Below are 20,728 nucleotides of genomic sequence, written 5' to 3' on the forward strand. Positions count from 1 at the left end.
CTGTGAATCGGTTATTTACTCTTTCGGATAGTAGAGGGGCTAGGGGGTACTCCATGAAGTTGGCATGGGGCACATTTAAAACTAATCGGAGAAAGTTCTTTTTTACGCAACACACAATTAAACTCTGGAATTTGTTGCCAGAGGATGTGGTTAGTGCAGTTAGTATAGCTGTGTTTAAAAAAGGATTGGATAAGTTCTTGGAGGAGAAGTCCATTACCTGCTATTAAGTTCACTTAGAGAATAGCCACTGCCATTAGCAATGGTAACATGGAATAGACTTAGTTTTTGGGTACTTGCCAGGTTCTTATGGCCTGGATTGACCACTTTTGGAAACAGGATGCTGGGCTTGATGGACCCTTGGTCTGACCCAGTATGGCATTTTCTTATGTTCTTATGTTCTGCAATAATCACAGCCTGGTTCTTCCATCCTGATTGTTGATTATAGTGAGGAGATATTCCCATTAAAACCCTCAGTCTTAAAGAAAAAATCAGGCAGAACAGAAAACAAAGGAGGGACACCATTGATATGCTCTGAGTGAGATAAAAGTCTATTAGTCAGGCAGAAATAATTCATATCATACCCCTAGTACCACCATAGGGGACTTGCTGCCTGATGCCTACCTACCATACCCCTAATGCCACCATTGCTACTGCTCTGCCAACTTGCTATGCCATTGCCTAAATATGTTCATTGGAGTTTTGGTGCTTCCTTTTTGTTTCCTTTTGTATGTTTCTTGATTGTACTTTGGGTGTAAGATTTTCCCTAGAAAAAAAAGTAAACATTATGGTTATTTGTTTTGTTCTAACCCATCTACAATGATCCCAGCCTGATTCTTGCACTGTTTATTGGTTCCACTGAGGTTTTTAGTCCACATAACAAAAATGTGAAATAAAGTTTCTCTCCTACCACTGACTTGCTGCCTCTTACTTACCTGTCCAGCTGCCATACCACCATAGGGGACTTACATCCATATGCCAACTTATCATAAGGTTTTTGGTGCCATCTTTGTCCCCAGAATAATTTGAAAAAAGACACAAGTTTCACTATCATGGCATGTTCTATACGTCTTCCTTTTCTCCAACCCTCCACAATCTCAGCTGGTTCTCCCACCCTATTTCATGGTTGATCATACTGGGGTAGTTTGTCAAAAAAAGTCCTCATTCAGAAGGAAGAAATAAAGCACAAGAGAAAAGATGCCCAAGGGAAACCATTTACTGTATGTCATAACAACTAGAATAGTAAGAGAACTCATGCAAAATAAGGAAATAAGAAATGGAACAGCCATAGTTTTACTGCAGAATAAGGTAAACAGTTTCTTACAAAAGCAATCCTCACAACTTAATATAAAAAATAACCATACTCATTTGTGAAACTATTTTCATCATCTAATTGTGATAGTTTCATTTGGAAAGCCCAATTTACAAGAAAATAAAAGTTCTACCCAGCACCTTGGGGGTTTTTATGCCACTCAGCCTTGCTTATGTGCCCAGACCTTATACCTTGCAGTTTTCTTTGCCAGTGTGTCTTACATCTTGAGTTGTTCTTGTATTCTAGGGGGCTGCTTTGTACCTCTCATGTTGCTTTGGTGTTTTGAAGCCACTCTTTGTGCTACTTGGCCCCTTTAGCAGTGTCTGCCTTGGGGTTTTTATTCTACCTTTTCTGCTTTGTTCCCTGTTCATGGTGCCTTAGGATGCTGATGCCACATTTGGTGCCAGTTTGCCATTCAAGATCACAGCAAGGATTCATGTCTCTGGTGCTGGTGCCATCTTTTGGAACCTTCGGGTGCACTTGCTTTTTTCTTGGATTGCTATACTGGGGGGTTTATCCCTAGAACAAAAATTTTATAAAAGGTTTTAAAAAGACACAGGTTTCAGTACCATGGAATGGCACCTATTCTATAGTTCTTTCTTTTCTCCAGCCCTCCACAATCTCAGCCTGGTTCTCCCATGCTGTTTAATGATTGCTTACACTGGGGTGGTATGTTCACATAAAAACCTTCATTGAGAAGGAAGAAATACAGGCACAACAGAAAAGTTGCTGAAGACTAACCATTTCTATGTTCTGAATGTGGTAACAAAGTAGCGAGAGAGATTTCATGTAAAACCAGAAAATCAGGAAATGGAAGAGTCTGAAGTCAGCTAAAGAAAGGTTTCTAAATAAAGCAATCCTCACAATTTTCCAGGAAACCCACACCACACCCTTTGGAGAAACCATTTAGATGCATGCATGTGATAACCTCATTCAGAAAGTGCATTTTCACAAAAAAATCAAACTCCATCCAGAAACCTGGGGGTCTTGGTACCATTTAGCCTTGCTTCCATGCCCAGATCTTACACCTTGGAGTTCTCTTTACCACTGTGCCTTGCTACCATTCCCCAGACTGTACATATTGCCAGTCATGGGGGAGATGGGAGGAGGAAGGTTGCTTTGCACCTCTCATGTTGCTTTGGCATTTTGAAGCCACTCTGTGCTTCTTGGCCCCTTTATCAGTGCCTGCCTTAGGTTTTTTTTTTTCTTCCACCTTTTCTGCTTCATTGCCCCTTCATGCAGCCTTAGGATGCTGATATCACTTTTGGTGAGATACTATCAAGTGTTTATGTCACTATTGCTGGTGCTCTTTTTTGGAACCTTAGAGTGATCTTCCAACTTTTGCTGCTTTTTTTTGCTCCTCTCACAGTTTTTTGAAGAATGACTGCCAATGCTGGTAACCCTTTGCCTCATTCGGAGCCTTAGGCTATTCATGCCTCCTTTGGTGCCTCTTTCCACAGTCTTTCTAGGTACCATGAAGTTCATTTCCTTTTCTGATGATTTCTTCCCACAAGTTCTAAGACAATTGATAAGAAAACCCCAAATCTGAAGCCCAATATAGGCCTAATATTTCCCCTATTGACCTTAATGGCAAACGAAAAATGAATCAAATGAAAAATAAATTTCATTTAGAAGCTAAAGAAACAAATTGGGGTCCCAACAAAATGAACTTTCAAATGAAATTAAATTGTTTTCTCCTGCACAACCCTAGGAATTTCCATAGGCCTCAGTTGGTGTGGAACTTCCTTGCCTTTTATCTATGTATGCATATATGTACCCTGTATGTTTTGTCCATGCCTTCATTTCTGTCAAATGCACACCCCTTTGAAGAATATGCCATGCATCCATTACCTTTTTTGTTAGCATCACAGATTCACTGTAGATGCTTGCATAACAAAACAGTCTTGGCCCTCTATTCAGCCTGGCTATTCTGTCCCCACTGCTAAGGATATTTCCCATTTTCTAGCACAGCACTCCTTCCTGGCAGATATCTCCTTATGTAGGACGGCCTTTTTGTATCCTCTTTTTGTAATGGGGCAGATATGCATACAAGTTGATTCCTAAGTTTCTAACAGCACCCACCTTTCCCATGACTATACCCAACAGCTCTCTAGTTCATTTTCTTGAAGTCTCTTACCTCTTGGAGGTAAGAGATCCTTTAAATAAATTCCTGCCATAGGCATCTTCAAAACATTGGTCATCCTTTGGTATTTCTTCTGCACTTTATAGATGGGGAACATGTACATGTGTATGCCAACTCGCACGAATGGATGCAGCCATTTAATAACATATGCGTGTATATGTGCTTATGATATAAAATCAAGAACACACAGTTTTCCCGGCCATGTCAACAGAATAATTTCATACATGATTTTCTAAATTGCAGTTGTATAAGAGGGAGAGGTCTTCTATTATATCATGCGCTTCTATCCCCACTGTGCTGTCCACAGCCCGATTTGTGCAGTTTGTTGGAAAACTGAGAGCCCAACCTGTCTGCCCACACCCCTGAACTTGCCACAGCTGCTTCAACTGCTGAACGCCTCAGCCCCAAACGTGAGCCTGCCAAAGCTGCTACCCTCCCCACTTCACCTTGCTGAATCTCCCTAACCCATCCATTTCCTGGGAAATGGAGACATTTGAAGACAGTCACTGGAGGTAAGAGGCAAAACTAGGGGGAGAGACTTTTCATTGCCTGGTAAATGAAGATTAGCCTTCTGGGGGAGGGGGGCAGAGACAGAGCAGTGCTGTAGGATAGGTGGGGGAAGAGAAGGGGTTGGGGGAGAAAGAGAGAGAATGTTGAGCACCATGGGAATAGGGTAAAGTCAGAGGGGGGTCAGGTGAGGGGGGAGGGGTACTGGTGCTGTGTAGAGCAGGGGTTCTCATTCCAGTCCTCAGGACACACCTAGCCAGTTATGTTTTCAGGATATCCTTAATGAATATGTATAAGATAGATGTGCATTCACTGCCTCCATTGTATGTAAATCTATCTCAGGCATATTCATTACAGATATCCAGAAAACCCGACTTGCTATGTGTGTCCTAGTGACAGGATTGAGAACCCCCAGTTTAGAGTGTGGGGAGGCAGAGAGGGGTGGGGGAGGGTGCAGGGGCAGAGTGTGTAGGGTGAAAAGGAGGGAAAAAGGGGAGTTTGGGGCAGAGACATGGTAAGAGGGAAGAGAGTTTGGAACGAAAAACTGGGAGGCTGTTGGGCACACTGTGCAGGGGGGAAGAGGATTTGGAAAGGATATTGATGGTGGCATTTATTTTTTAGGGGGGTGGTGTGTGGGAAGGGTGGGAGGTGTTGGAGATGCTGAGCCCCTGTTGTTGATTTAATGTTGCTTTGTCTCACCCTACTTCCTTGTCTCTCACCTCATTCCTCTCTCAAAACTATGGTAAAAAATGTAATTGTTTCAAAGTCAGAACTGTTTCAAAGTCAGAAGAGTAATTCTGGAATGTCTTTTTCTGTTTAAGGTGGTGAAAGAGGAATTTTGATAATTAATTGTATTAATGCAGTTTTCTATGTCCACTTATTACCATATTGTATGTTTTATTGTACCAGAAATAAAATAATTATTGAAAATGCCATTTCTATTAGCCTTTATTTGGTCTTTTGTTTTGGGGCCTCCCTTTTGCCAGGTTACTTGGGCTAGGTTTAGGCTACAATTTATCTTACCTTGGCCTACAGCCCCTGTTTAAAATGCAGCACTACTGTCCATTCTTTGAATTCCTCTCCTGCTCTGATTGGAGCAGCAGGAAGAGGAGGTGAGCACCTCAGGCGGTTGGAATGGTGGAGTATACTTTCCCGTGTGAGTCAGCATGAGTCAGGCCCCAAGTTGTAGAGGAAGATAATGCAGCTCATGATGCTGCTGCTCACTTTCTTGTTCTGTCAGCCTGATCAGCATTGGAGGGGAGGGGTGGGGAGATGGGACCAATGGATTAGAGAGGGGCTTTAGGTTGGAGGACTGGGGATAGGTTGTCTGAAAGATAGGCAGAGGAGATGGAGGGACTTGTATGAGGAAGGGTTGGAGAATGAGGGTGTTGTGTGAAAAGGTGGCTGGATGATGAAGGAGGCTGTGTGATTCTGAAAGAGGTGCTGGGAGATAGGGGTTGGCAAAAGGGCTAGGTTGAGAGTAGGTTGTGTCTGTGTGTGTGTGTTGGCATTTGGGATGGGGGGCTGAGAAAGAGGATACCTGGGATGCGAAGAGAAAGAGGAATGGGATGGATAGAGGGAATGAGCGAAGGGGATTAAGAGGGGGTAAGGGCTAAGGAGGAGGTTGCAAGGGGGGAGCACAATTGAACCTAGGGAATTACACACTCTTCCCACTCTGGATCGCGCCCCAAGATCCCAGAACATATATCCCCCAAAAGATCACAAAACCTTCCTCTGCATTGCCACCCACCCAAGTTCCCAGAATCTCCCCTCTAATTCCTAATCTTCTCTTCTTGACCACCATCCCCAATCCTCCAATCCTCCATCCTGCTTTTCATGTTGGGGATAATCCCTCTCTCCTATTCCCCATCCCTGATCTTCCCTCCCTCCTCACTCTCTATTCATAAATTCTTCTTTTCTTCTCCTCTCCCACACTGATATCTGAAATCCACACTCATAAAAACTCCCAAAAGAACAAAATAAATTATACAGAAGCAAACCATGTTTGGAAAACTATTTTTATTGTGCATCCACTTTTGTATACAGTGCAAGCTTCTCTTATTTACCTATAAATGCATTCATTCTATAGCTTTTCTCTTCTTTCTCCCTATAAACTTATGAACTCCATTCATTGAATAAGTCACATTATGTATTCTATATAGATAAACATAAGAGATAGTCCCTGCTCCATGGAACTTACAATCTAGTCAAGACAAACATACATGACAAACAAGTCTATTGTAGAAAAAGATTAGTATTTAAAAGTAGCTTCAAAATGATGAATTTTTAAACTGGATTTGAATATGGCCAAAGAGGGAGCATATAGCACTGCCAGGTGGAAAGCACAGAGTTGGGAATAGGTGGTGAAAGGACACAGATAAGAGCAATTTATTCAATGAATGTGTGTAATTCCCTAGTTCTAGTGGATTAGGTGTGAAGGAGAAGGACACAGATAAGAGTGACTTATTCTATGAATGTGTGTAATTCCCTAGTTCTAGTGGATTAGGTGTGAAGGAGAAGGACACAGATAAGAGTGACTTATTCTATGAATGTGTGTAATTCCCTAGCTCCAGTTTCACAAATGATTATGGTTATCTTTTATATTCAGTTGTGTGGTGTTTGGTTTTTTTAGATACTTTATTCCATATTCTGCAGCAGAATTCTGGTTGTTACATTTTAGAAATGATAAATAGTAAATGTAGTAGTATACAAAATACAATTTATTATTTAATATAGAGAAAATTATTCAGATTTATAAACATCTGCTACAGAATTGTTTTGTAGAATTTCAGAATCTTTGTCACAGTATTTTCTTGCTTTTGATTCCACCCTTGAGCTACTACAGAACACTCGGGGCTGTCTCTATAACCTGTTGTTAAAATGATTAAACAACAACCGGATCAATCTATATGGTTATATGCATAGAAATGATATGCAAAAATTGGAATTGTATTTCATTTTGCATAAAGTATGTATGATATTTTAGAATTGCTTTTGTATTCAATGAAGGAAAAGTCTTACACTTATTATGTGCTTGTCTGTTCTCTATTCTTGGCCACAGGAAGTGATTCTGTCACAATGGTTAGCTGTCTACATATCTTAGCGCGGACTATAGATACACGGTGAGTTTCCTATGTTTTATTTTAATTTCATTTCCAGGCATGAAATCAACCAGTGCTATGAATGTTAACAACCTTAATAAAGCTGCGTAAGAAAGACACACAACCTCTTTATGAGACTGTATACTCAGTGTTATATGAGTCCAATGAGCTCAGCTCCATTTGTATGGGTCCAATTGGCTAAGTCTTTTGTATAAAGATCCAGTTGACTATTGCTTCACTTCCTGTGTAAATACAATGCTGTACAATGTTGTTGTTGGGTCCTTAGCAAATAAAAGTACAGGTTCCCAGCATGGGATACCCCATCAAAGCAGAGGCTTCCCAGAAAGGGATTCCCCAGAAATCTAAAGCACAGGCTCCTAATGCCTGTTCCCCAAATAGGAGCATAGAAGTATTGAATATAATGGCAGATAAGGATCATAAGGCCCATCCAGTCTGCTCAATTTAATTCCTGGTGCAATACCAAAGATCAGTGGGCCTCAGACTATGGCCTGCAAGCCACATCTGGCCCAAAGAACAACTTTTCTAGTCCGCCAAATTAGCCTGCAGAGGAAGTTTTTTTTTTTGTTTTTTTTTACCTATGTGCAGCAGCAGTGAAGGCTTCAATGCTGCCCAGTGGGATTCTCAACCCCTGCCAGCAGAAGAGGAAGCCCTATGTACATAGCAGCACACACAAAACAGTCCCACAAGGCAGCATGGTAAAGACTTCAGTGCTGGCAGGGTATCAAATGCTTGCCAGCAGAAGAGGAAGTCCCCTGTAGCGGCATAGTGAAGGTTTCAGTGCTGGTAGGGTCCCCAGCTACTGCCAGTAGAGGAGGAAGCTCCGTCAGGGTGAGGTGGGGACTGAGTGAGAGGGGAGGGGAATATCCAATAATGCAGAATCAGGTCAAGACACATCAGAAACCCAGAGACATCCTATATACATGTTTCCAGGAGACCAGAATCACAACATAACTTCTAGCAATACAGAATCAACACAAAACACATAGAGATCCAATAGGGTCCATTGCAGAGTATACCAAAAGAACAGGAAGATGTTGCCTGGACACAGAGACCAAGAACTGAATGACATAAAAGCAATGCTGTGTGAGAAGCCTCTCATAAAATAACTAGAAACTGCTATATTATTTATTTTATTTATATTCCACCTTTAAGCCACTTCAAAGTGGATTATATTTAGATACTGTAGGCTATTTCTCTGTATCCAGAGGAGTCACAATCTAAGGGACTGATTTACTAAGGCTTTTCTCCCAATCTGTATCTATGGAAAAGATACTTAGTAAATCAGGCCCTAAATCTGTAGCTGAGGCAACTTAGAAGAAGTGACTTGCCCAAGGTCACAAGGAGCAACAGTAGGATTTGAATCCTGAATTCCCCTGGTTCATAGCCTGCTGTTCTGACTACTAGGCTGTAAATTGGTATGCAGTAAATCCATCCCTTACTATCTATACATGTTGTTACTATATTAATACACCACCATTCCCATTTACAGTATCAGTACATAATTATGAGATGCTTGTATTTCAAATCGATGTCATTAGAAATGTCATTATATTTTAACAGCTTAACTGGATTGTATAGTATAATACTAGCATCTATAAAATTTAAGCTTTCTCTCTTAGTAGCTGGAATATTCAAGATCTGACATCTTCAACCTTTTGAGATCAAAGAACAGCTAGCCCTTCCAATCTGTCTAGCTTTCTCTTTCAGACTGCTAAACCATAGAATATGACCACTGTAGGACATCACTCCCTGTCCAAGACATTTTTTGTCATTATCCTCCCACCAACTTGAATAAATGAGCATGCAGGTCCCTTATTTGCCTTGGGGCCTAGCTGATTGAAAAATGGTGGAAAAATGAATGCTTGTCAGTATGGAAAGAGTTGCACACACTACAGAACCATGTTGCAAATGCTTGCAGTGGTTCATGTTCCTTATTTTGTGAGATTTTTTGAGACACCACTAATATTCCAATTTTCCACCTATTGCATTTTTCCATATCTTCATGTCAGTCAACCAGGAAATTTAGCCTCCATTCAAACCATTCCACCTTGCTAAAATGTGTGGTCAATGAATCCTCTAATTTCTCTATTCTGGTTTCAGCATCATCAAGCCTCATGGCATGTTCATAGGTCATTTCCATGAGCTGAAGCTCATGCTTTGACATTAGAATTCAAGCTGGAAATGATTTTGGAAACCACCCTGCTCAGCACATTTTGTATCATTTCAGTAGCATCATTAAACAGTGGGATTTCAGCCCATCCATCTTCATCTGTGAGTTTAGTGTCCAAAGGGCCCTGCTTCTCTGTTTTCTAATGGAGTGCTTGGTTTTGGGTAGCTGGTCCACCAAGAGAGCTAAAATAGATTTTTTTTCCCAGATCATTAGCTATCAGAAAAAGGGATTCTTATAAAAATACAGGATGTTTCACAAGATTTCTAAAAGGAAGAAGTAAGAAATCTGTGGCCATTTTGCCAATCTCTAGAAGTGTATCATTGGAAGTCACAGAAACAAATTTGTACTACCATAGTTTCTTAGCATTATATATTTGAGATTTTATTTGACATAGCAAAGTATTAGGACAATAAGCTCAGTATTTAAGAGTTAGGTGCCAAGATTTTTTAAATGTAAAATTTGGCCAACTCCCAGTGCCTAAATTTAGGATCCATAAAAATGAGTGGGGAAAGGGGCAGGGACCAGTTGGGGGAAGTAAGTAGGTTCCTTGTGCTAATTTTCAATGCTAGGCACCTAATTTGAGTGGCAAAATTTAAGGTGCTGCCAGAGCAGCCCTAAATCTGTCTACAGGACCACTCCTCCCCCCCACCCCCCCATCCAACCAATTCAAAATGAAATTGCAAAGCCGATAGACCCTTTGAAACCCCCTCCTGCCCACCAGGATAAATATACAGCAACAGAGCTGACAGACCCTCTCTACGCCCTCCCTCCCACTGGAGTAAAAATCAAAGCCTTCTGAAACCTCACCCCCCTCGCACTTCCAAAGGTACAGTGTAGAGTGCCTGTCAGAAATATGGAAGACGCTAAACTGGGAGGACCATAAGACTGTAGCCTCCCAGATTGGTTCCAGAACTTTGTGGAGCAGCATTTCAGGCTCCTGTAGTTGAGAATGTAGGTCAGGGTGCTCTCAGGCATGCTACCTTTTATCTTTAGGTGGGTGCAAGGAGGACGTTCAGTGTGGCTGGCAACCACACCACTTGGATTTTACTCAGCTCCGCTACTTTATTTTTATGCCAGTGGTCGTGGGGGAGGGGGCAGGGTTTGGAGGGACTGTCAGCCTTGCTACTTGATTTTAACTACAGGGGTCAGGAGGAGTATTCCATGAGGTTGTTGACCCTGTCAGTTAATTTTGAATTCACAGTGATTCACAGTGCCAGGTGGCTAAGTTTAGGGGTCTTATTTTTTAGACACCTAAAGTTGAAGTTAGGGATATAAATATAGCCAAATGTTTAGGTGTCTATAATTTGTTGACTACCAGGGGGGCTAATATTCAGCTGCGAAGTAGCTAGTTAAATTAGTCAGATAAACCTATCCAGCTAACTTAACCGGGATATTTAACGGCATGGCAGCACCACTGAATATACCCGGCTATCTTAAAGTTAGCCAGATAAGTATATCCGGCTAACTTTAGGACAGCTCTATGGCGTGACCAGAGTTAGCTACATAAGTTATGTGGCTATCTCTGCTCCTCCCAGAAATGCCTCCTGCCCATCTCTGGCCCACCCCGATTTATGCAGCTACATTCTGAGTGAGATGACCAAATTCAAAGTTGTTGGATCATTAGCCAATTGCAAGGAACTGCAAGAGGGCTTGTGAGACTAGGGAATTGGAAGTCTAAATGGCAGATGAAATTTAATATGGACATATGCAAAGTATATTATATGCTAGTTGAGAGTAATGTGTAAACTACTGGGTCATTATCATTTACCTTTAAGGTTACATATGCAAAGTGATGCATATAGGGAAGAATAATTCAAAATACAGATGCATAATGCTGGGTTCCATATTAGGCATCACCACCCAGAAAAAGTTCATAGAATCATTGTGGGACAATACTTTGAAATCCTCAGCTCAGTGTGCGGTGGCCTTCCAAAAAGCAAACACATTGTTGAATATTATTAGGAAAGAAATGGAAAATAACAGAGGATATCACAATGCCTCCTCTTGTCTATCTGATACACCTGTCATGTTTGGGGCATGGCAGGTAGATGAAGTGTGTGCTGTCAGATCCCTTTGGTGGTATTTGGGGTATGGGATGCAGGTAGAACAGCAACACGCATTTTAAAGTGCTTTCATTTATCTTTCCACTCACATGGCAAATCTGGAAACCTTAGTTAAGGCAGATTGATTTTCAGGAACACTAACTTTTCGATCATGGTGATGGCCTTGAGTAAAGAGGGCTCACACTGTCCCCTGTCATGAAAAAGACTCATTCACTAATCACACTAGTTGGAGGGCAGTACAGATAGCACTGAACCCTCTGGCTAGGTCTGGTCAGACAGTGGACTTGTGTGACCAATATACAGTGCATCTGTGTCCATTTTCTCCATAGGCTCTGTGACATAGCATGCCACAGTTCTGGTGTCTTCTTTGCTTAAATAGGTCAAGAGTCTTTCTTGCCTGCTGCTTTCGCTATAGCCTGTACCAGAAGAAATTATTCTTTATAGGCAACATGGCTTTGTCGTATTGAAGTGCAGGAGGAAGTACTAAGTGATAGGGTGCTGCTCCTATTTGCACTACTCTCTGCACTGTTAGTATTTCCTCCTCTGCTACATCTCTACTCTGCCTCAGCCTATTATGCTCCTGTTCACAAACCTTACTCTTGCTCTTCATGTGTGTCAGGTTTACTAAACTGGAGGGCAAGTATCTCTTTCTCACAGAGATCACAGAATGTAGCGAGCATGTATGCCTTGTTTTGTTGAGAGGTCGCAGTCTCTCTGTCATCTGCTTCTGCAAGTCCAAAGAGCACATCACCTCTGCTCTCATTCCTCTTCCTGTGCACTCCAGGAGAGAGGGGGTGCCAGCATGACCATTTGGCTAGGGCCTACAATGTTCAAGGGGCCTACGTTTGTTGGGCAAAATTTTAAAAAAAGCTAAATATTTCTATTTCTAACATGTATAAATAAAAATTTAAATTGTAATTGAAGAATTTGCTAACAAAAAACTTGTAAAGCCTTCTTAAATAAATAACAATTATTTGGGAAATTTAGAAAACGATTTCTCTCATTAAGTATCACATCAGAACCTTACATAGGGGCCTACTTTTCTTAGCTGGCACGGGCCTAATTCCTGCTCTCTCCGGCCCTGTTCCTGTGCAAAGGCCTTCAATTTTGCCTCCAGGATATTTACTATGGGGATGACATTGCCCAATTTGTTGCATCTGGGACTCAGTTCCTCCATGGCATCATTAAAAGGCTTCAAAATATTGACCAGCTGACTCATAACTACCCAATCATGATGCCCTAGGGGACACTGCAAATCTGTCTTCATTTCCAGAGACAGATCGTGAAGGGGTATCTGCTGCTCCACTAACCTCTGCAGCATCATGTAGGTAGAATTACAGCAGATGTTGATAACGTACATGCGATGCTTGTGAGCTATTTTAAAACCATCCTACTTTTCACAAAGAAGTTTCTCTGCCTTCACACTTCTCTGTAATCCTCAGCTATTCTCCTGCCCTTCTCTATTAATTCCTGCAGGTGGACATTCTCTTGATCCTTGGACCCCAGAGCCTCCTTCACTACTAAGTGCAGGGGGTGAACAAAACATCGTATGCCCTAAAATCCCCCATCAGATGTTGCCTTTATCATATTTTAGCTATTGTCAGACACAAAGAAACCTGCATTTCAACTCCTGGCTGTCTGGACTAGCTGCCAGCCCTCCAGTATCTCTTTAATGGCTGATAAAATGTTGGCCAAGGTATGGGCCTCATCTTTCAAGTGGGTGTGCAGTAAAGCCCATCTACACCCTGATACGTGATCCCCTCTACAGCTGCTGCTGCCTGCCCTGTCCCAGCCAGGTCACACCAGTGTGCCCTCAGAGAAAGGAAGGAGTGTAAAACCTTTGTGGTGGTCCAGATATCATTGGTAAAATGCACACTATTTCCCATTGCCTTAGCCAGCAGCTCCTGGATGCAACTACGGCACTAGTTGTACAGGCTGGGGATGACCTTTCGACTAAATGTGGTGGAGGGAATTTTGTAATTTGGGGCAAACATCTGCAGCAAGCATTTGAAACCCACATTATCCACTATCTGCAAGGGCTAGTCATCAAAGGCAATCATTTCTCCAATGCTCTTGGTTATGACTTTTGATGCTACCTGCCTCCTTCCCCAGGATAGTGCCATGAACACCACCTGATTTCCTCCACAGTGGTTTGTCACTTATGATATATGGCAGGGAGGCTGCTGTTCTGCCACCTGACTAGTAGAAGGAGCCAAGGGCATGAAATCAATTTGGGAAACTTTCTTCCCTTTTTCAGTGTCCTCTAACTGGAAGAAGGGGCACTCTGACTTCTACTAGTACTACCATCCCCAGCTGACAGTTGAAGTGGATGTTGCTTCTGCAGGTGATGTAGTATCCCAGCATTTGTTAAAATGTCCTACTTTATTGCCTCAGCTGATATCCTTGGCACAATAATTACACTGAGCCAAGCATGGGACCTCTCTGACTTGGAAGTGCCCCCAGATCAAAGACTTCTTTTGTGACCCCTTGTTTACATCCTTGGGGGTCGATGCTGTCACTAGAGTAAAGGTGGAGGCCAGTGGACCCTGAAAAATAGTGGCAGGGGTATCACTCATGCTCTCTAACTTCACTGTCATCCAGAGCCGTAGCCAGGCCATTTGACACCTATGGCCAACTGATAAAGTGTCCCCTTGCCCTGAACCCAACATACAGCACCGTGAGCTGGGAGACTTTGTTACATGGAGGGAATTTTTATTTTTATTTTGGCCCAGCAGCTTCCTCCTGCTCCTTTGGGCTTTCAACTTAATCACAACCAGTACAAAAATTCTGGTGCCAGGGATCTTTTTCTCTATAATTTATATTCCCTCCCCAAAACTTTATTTGCTCTAGGCATTGCAGTCAGTCCTGCACTGGGGGCCAAGCACCAGGGCTCTGTTCAGAGCCCAGTCATGGGCCCCCCGATCCAATCACTAAATGGTATCTCCAGCTCGGTCATGCCCTCCCCACATACAATTAAAAATTATACATTTATAAATCCAGATTTTACATGAAAAAGGACATTCCCAGGTAAAAATAATAGAGATGTGATTCGGCTGAACCTTTTGGTTTGGCCTTCGTTATCGGCCCGCTGCAGGAAATTTTGTTTCCCGTGAATCAGGCCGATTTTATTTTGTCTACCCACTCGAAACAAAGCACGAAACTCGCCCTGATTTACAACAGGGGTTGTAAAAAAAATACAAAAAATCCCAAACCCACCCCAACCCTTCAAAGTTAATTAATTGCAACCCCCCACCCTCCCGACCCCCCAAGACTTGCCCGACCGACCCCCCCAAGACTTACCAAAAGTCCCTGGTGGTCCAGCGGGGGTCCCACAAGCGATCTCTTGTTCTCGGGCCGTCGGCTGCTAGTAATCAAAATGGCGCCGATGGCCCTTTGCCCTTACCATGTGACAGGGGCTATCAGTGCCATTGGCCAGCCTCTGTCACATGATAGGAGCAATGGACAGCCGGTGCCATCTTAAAAAATGGCACAGGTCATCCATTGTTCCTACCATGTGACAGGGGCCAACCAATGGCACCAATAGCCTGTCACATGGTAAGGGCAAAGGGCCATCGGCGCCATTTTGATTAGTGGCAGCCGATGGCCCGAGAGGGGGAGATCGCTCACAGGACCCTGCTGGACCACCAGGGATTTTTGGTAAGTCTTGGGGGGGGTCGGACAAGTCTTGGGGGGTCAGGAGGGTGGGGGGGGGTTGCAATTAATTAAATTTGAAGGGTTGGGGTGCGTTTAGGTTTTTTGTTTTTTTTTAATGCCCTTTCTCCCTCCCCCCGGAAATACAATAAGAAAACCACACGAAATTTCATGGGTTTTCTTATCGTTTTGTCACCCTCCCGAACCGCAACAAAATAGGAAATTTCGTCTCTATTTCCTATTTTGTCACAAACGAATGCACATCCCTAAAAAATATCACTTACAACAACATGTTCATTATATTTACATGAATTACTGTGGTACAAACCACAAAACCCTTAAAAAAAAAAAAAGCACTTGGAACTCATATGGTATTAGGCCTATTGTACAGACTTGGCCCTCAGAAAGCCACAAGTAAACTTAATCACAATTACAATATAGTAAACCTCCCATACAGTCTCAGACAGTAACAATCCTACCTATGAAAGGGCAACACTGTAAATATTACACTAGGCCCTAAAATGCTAATACACCTCCTATTAAGAAAACAGAACAACCCAGGCTGTTATAAATCCCTACACAGGAATGACACACTAGCAGAACACCTCACTTTGTTCACACATTCAGAGCACAGACAGACACTGAAATACTGAATAGAGAGACCATAAAGTGTAAATAAATACATGAAGACAAAAAATGAACAAGAAACCACAAGCATCCAGATTCTATATGCAATTCAATGATGGAAAAACAGAAACATCATTCCTCATAAAATATCAAACAAAATCAAGAAATATAAATCATAATAAAAATGATAAATATTTCAAAACAACTGATGAATACAACATCCAATAATTAAAAACTCATATGAAACTTTTCCAAACATCAATAAAAGATTTCAAAACAACTGATACATAAAAAAACATCCAATAATTAAAACTAATAAGGATAAAAACAATTCCCTGTTGTCTATACCTGCAAAATTTTGATTTGCAGATGATATGAGAATGTCATGGATTAATGGGGGTTGGGGGGGGCTGTTGTGTAACAAACTTTCTCCATTTTTCTCACACATGCTCAATCATATATACACACAAACTTATTTGCACTCTCATGCTCAGCTAGACATATGCTCATTTGCTTTCTTTCATGCTCAGCCATATACAAACACACATGCTCATGCATTCTCACATGCTCAATCATTCACACAAGCTAGTAGGTTCTCTCATATACTCAATCATACACACATACACGCTCATATGCTCTCACATGCTCAATCATTCACACATGCTCTCACATGCTAAATCATTTGCACATAGGCTCTCTTATATGCTCAATCATTCACACACACTCACAGGCTCTCTCACATGCTCAGTCATACACACCAACACACACACACACATATACACACACACACACATGCTCATAAGCTCACATGCTCAATCATTCACACATGTTCATAGGCTCTCTCTCATGCTCAGTCATACACAGACACACACACACATATGCTCATATGCTCACATGCCAATTATTCACACACTCGTAGGCTCTTTCACGTGCTCAGTCATGTACACAAACACACACTCATATGCTCATCTGCTTGGTCATTCATACATGCTCATAGGCTTTCTCACCTGCTCATTCATACACTCACACACAAATACACATACTTCATAGGTTCTCTTTATCTTCTAACCTCCAGTTGTGCTGCAGCATGGGGAGGGAGGCCAGTGCTTCTTACTCACGGCAGCCCACTTTGCTCCTTATTGCTGGTGTAGAGGGAGGAGGCCAATGTTCATTGAGGCCCTGCTGCTCTTCACTGCTAGAGTGGGGAATGAGATCAATGCTTTTTGCAACCCCACAGACCATTTTGCTCTTCACTGCTGGTGTGAAGGGTAGGGAGAAGTTTGATGTTTTTTGCGGCTCTCTGGGTTATGCTGCTGTTCACTCCCAGGGCCAGCAGGGGGCTCAGAGGAGGAGGATGCCTCTGTTTTTCATGGCTTTCTTCACCACTGAGGGCGAGTAGAGGGAGTCGGATGTTGCTCTTCGCAGTCCTCTGGGCCTTGCTGCTTTTTACTGTTGGGGCTGGGGGGAGGGAGGTTGATGGTTTCGCATGACAGTGCCCCTGATTGATAGCACCTATGGCCAAGGCCATATCGGCCATAGACTAGCTTTGGCTTTGCTGTCATCACCTGCTTTCTCTCACCATCACCACTAGTTTTCTCTCTCTCCTCCATCACCGGCTAAGATGTTAGTAACTAACCCTCCTAATAGCTCTTCAGTTTCTTCTTCAGGGAATCCTATAAAAGGAGATTCTTCTGATTCAGAGGAAGTTGCTGCCAATACTGCTTCTGCTGCTTCTTCAGTACTAACTACAGAAGATTGCACTGCTGGTGGTTTTATGACTTATACTTATGCCTCTATTGCCTTGCTGCTTCTACTTCCTGCCCTTTCCCTCCCCTCCAAAACAACAGGGAGAGAAACAGGTGGTATTTATGGCACTTCCTCCCTGCATTTCAATGTTTTTCTGGCTGGAGAAGCATGTCTCCTGCTATTTTCTAATTGAAAAAAATTCCATTTAAGTTTTGGTGGGAGACTCCCTGTTTTATTACCTCCTTTGCCACCTGCATTCTTCCCTCGGCCTCTGCCTTACTCTGACATGATGTGATTTGTCTCTGCAGTGCCTACTAGGGATTTGGATGATAGAGATTTTTACTCTTTATTACTTTTAATGGAATTGACTGTGTGTAGTGTTAGTGTACACTCTGTATGTAAGTATGCACTATACACATGGAGACCATGCAGTGTCAATAGTGCACACACAGCACAGCTAAAACTATGCTCTGCTCACAGGATCCACAAAGTGGCCACCTGCCTACTTTGCTTTCTTGCTGCACTATCTGCACTGCTGAGCCAGACAGAGAAAAAAAAACACTCTGTACTGGCACTGTGTCCCCAGTCTCTCCTACCCTGCCTGCTTTGCACCCTCCCCAAAGGAAGAGGAAAAGCTGTGCCAAACTGCTACTGCTATCAGCCTGTTTGTCACAACTCTTCTTTTCTCAGTGAGTAATTTTGACAGTAAGAACAAAACTAGTGTAGAGAAACAGCAGCCAAAAAGATATGCCATTTTTCTAGTTCTTAACAAAAGGCAAAAAGCACAGTTGAACACTCTGTGAGAGCTCAACCAGAAGCATGTCCCTTCTCAGATGACATCCAAGAAGAATGCACAATCCTGAATCCTCTTCTCAAACATGCTCAGAACTCAAGATCAGAGTCAATGGTTCTACAGAACAGCGATAGGCTAAATTAGAAAAATGCTTCACTCTGATATGTAGGCATTCTAGTCTCCTTGGTGACATATCCTGCCCACTCCAAGACTAGTCTGTGAGTTAATACATGGGTAACAGGCAAGGGCTGGATGTTCTATAGACTTCCACATGATCTCCCTTAGAATCCTGTGAATTCCATAGATTTTAATGAGCTAATGAATGAAACAAATATGATATATTTCATTCATGGAAAGGGCTCCATTCATTTTATGGATCCCACAAATGAAACAAATGGGGACTTTTTTTCAGATAAGCAATTTGTTTTAAACAAATGCACAACCCTAGTTGTTGCTGCAGCAAGAATGGTAGATGAAGCTTATGATGTCTGACTTACTCTTTTCACAGCACAGTTATGAAGTCAGGGTCAGAGCTAGTGAAAGCAAGTGTACGATCTTTCTTTGAAAATGCTGCAGAAGACTTGGAGAAAACTTTGGAAAACCTGAAACTTGGCAAATTTACCCATTCTCGAACACAGATGAAAGGGGTATCCCAGAACATCAACTACACCACAGTGGCGCTGCTCCCTATCCTGACTTCCATCTTTGAACACATCACCCAGCACCAGTTTGGCTCAGACTTACTATGTAAGTGTGTCTTGATCTCTAAATACACCACAACCCAGTTCACTGCTAAGACATATGTTCATAGAGTGTAAGACCTAAAGCCAAGCCTGTAGCAGCACCACTGAATATCAGGGGCTCAATATTAAAATGCTACTTAGCCGGATAAGTAGGATTTATATGGCTAAGTGGCAGCCACTGAATATCCGGCTATGTTCAATGGGTGCCACTTAGCCGGATAAGTCAGTAATTCAGCTAAGTAGATAACTGGATAGTCAATGGGTGGGGAATGGGCAGATCGGGGCAGTACTACTTATCCAGTTATCTTGACTGGATAAGTGCCTATATTCAGCCTTATCCATTTAAGTTAACCGAATAAGTTAAATCAGCTCAGATAACTAGAGCTTATCCAGTTATCCCTTGTAAGTTATTTGGATAAGTAATATCTTAGATAACTTAGATAACCAGATAACTTTGAATATTGGGCTCCAGGAAACTAAGAGAAATGTGTCAATTTGTAATGTATCGGTGTTCAAAAGACCTTTTTATCTCATGGTAGTTTATCATATACAGTACATATAGGGCTTCTGATTTTAAGTTATAACCCATAAACCCTGACAAAACATCCCATTGTAAATAAAATAGTTGTTTATTAAATAAACACTGGAAAAAGACCACTTTCCCTAGTTCTGTCTCATCTCTACTTTTCTTTTTGTGCTTTTTCCATGTTGATTCTTCAGCTGCACAAATGTATGTATTTGATTCAAAGAAAAAAAAGGTACCCAACAATAGCACCTGCACTGCAAAAACACAAATTTTTGGTGCCTCCAAAGGACCCCTTCTTAGCTGGAAAATAAATACCTAAATTTGAGTTTTATAAACACCTAAAATCAGAAGCCCTACATATGTAGTTTGGTCATTGTCCATAGATCTATTATTCCCATAGCAGTAGGCCTGTTAAACATGCTTGTTACTAGGGATGTGCAGAGGGACGCCATACTTTGCATTCGGAATTCGTATTCGTCGGGGGGCAGATACATTGTATTCGGCAAGGGGGCCCCCCGATATGTTAATGCATTCATTCTTATTCGTTTCCCGGCTAAAATTTAATTAAATACAACCCCCCACCCTTCTGACCCCCACAAGACTTGCCAAAAGTCCCTGGTGGTCCAGTGGGGGTCCGGGAGCGACCTCCTGCACTCGAGCCGTCGGCTGCCAGTAATCAAAATGGCACCAATAACCTTTGCCCTCGCTATGTCACAGGGACTACCGGTGCCATTGGTCGGCCCCTGTGACATAGTGAGGGCAAAGGCTACCGGCGCCATTTTGAATACTGGCAGCCGATGGCCTGAATGCAGAGGTCACTCCCGGACCCCCGCTGGTCTTGGGGGACCTTCCTGACCCCCACAATACTTGCCAAAAGTCCCTGGTGGTCCAGCGGGGGTCCGGGAGCGACCTCCTACACTCGGGGCGTCAGCTGCCAGTAATCAAAATGGCACCGATAGCCTTTGCCCTCATTATGTCACAGGGACTACCGGTGCCATTGGTCGGCCCCTGTGACATAGTGAGGGCAAAGGCTATTGGTGCCATTTTGAATACTGGCAGCCGATGGCCCGAATGCAGGAGGTCGCTCTTGGACTCCCGCTGGACCACCAGAGACTTTTGGCAAGTATTGTGGGGGTCAGGAAGGTCCCTCAAGACTTGCAAAAAGTTCCTGGTGGTCCAGCAGGGGTCCAGGAGTGACCCCAGATGTAAAGTCCAAACTTATGGCTATATTTTATTGATTCTTCTGATTTAGCCAGCGTCATCTCAATCTCATGTCCCAGTGGTAGTAAGACATTAGCAACCTTCATCCCCATATTGTACACATTCTT

At 42.6% G+C, this 20,728-nt stretch overlaps 1 protein-coding gene across 1 annotated transcript in view; it reads left to right on the forward strand.

Annotated features, from left to right (window-relative positions):
• Positions 1-20,728, forward strand: part of RYR3 (ryanodine receptor 3) — a 1,291,138-nt gene that overhangs the window by 834,200 nt on the left and 436,210 nt on the right. Inside the window, 2 exon segments of the mRNA XM_029600192.1 lie at positions 7,021-7,081; positions 18,640-18,878. Of these exon segments, the coding sequence (XP_029456052.1) occupies positions 7,021-7,081; positions 18,640-18,878 (300 nt within the window).

The sequence above is a fragment of the Rhinatrema bivittatum genome, chromosome 4 (assembly GCF_901001135.1).
Source record: "Rhinatrema bivittatum chromosome 4, aRhiBiv1.1, whole genome shotgun sequence".
Classification (NCBI taxonomy): Eukaryota; Metazoa; Chordata; class Amphibia; order Gymnophiona; family Rhinatrematidae; genus Rhinatrema; species Rhinatrema bivittatum.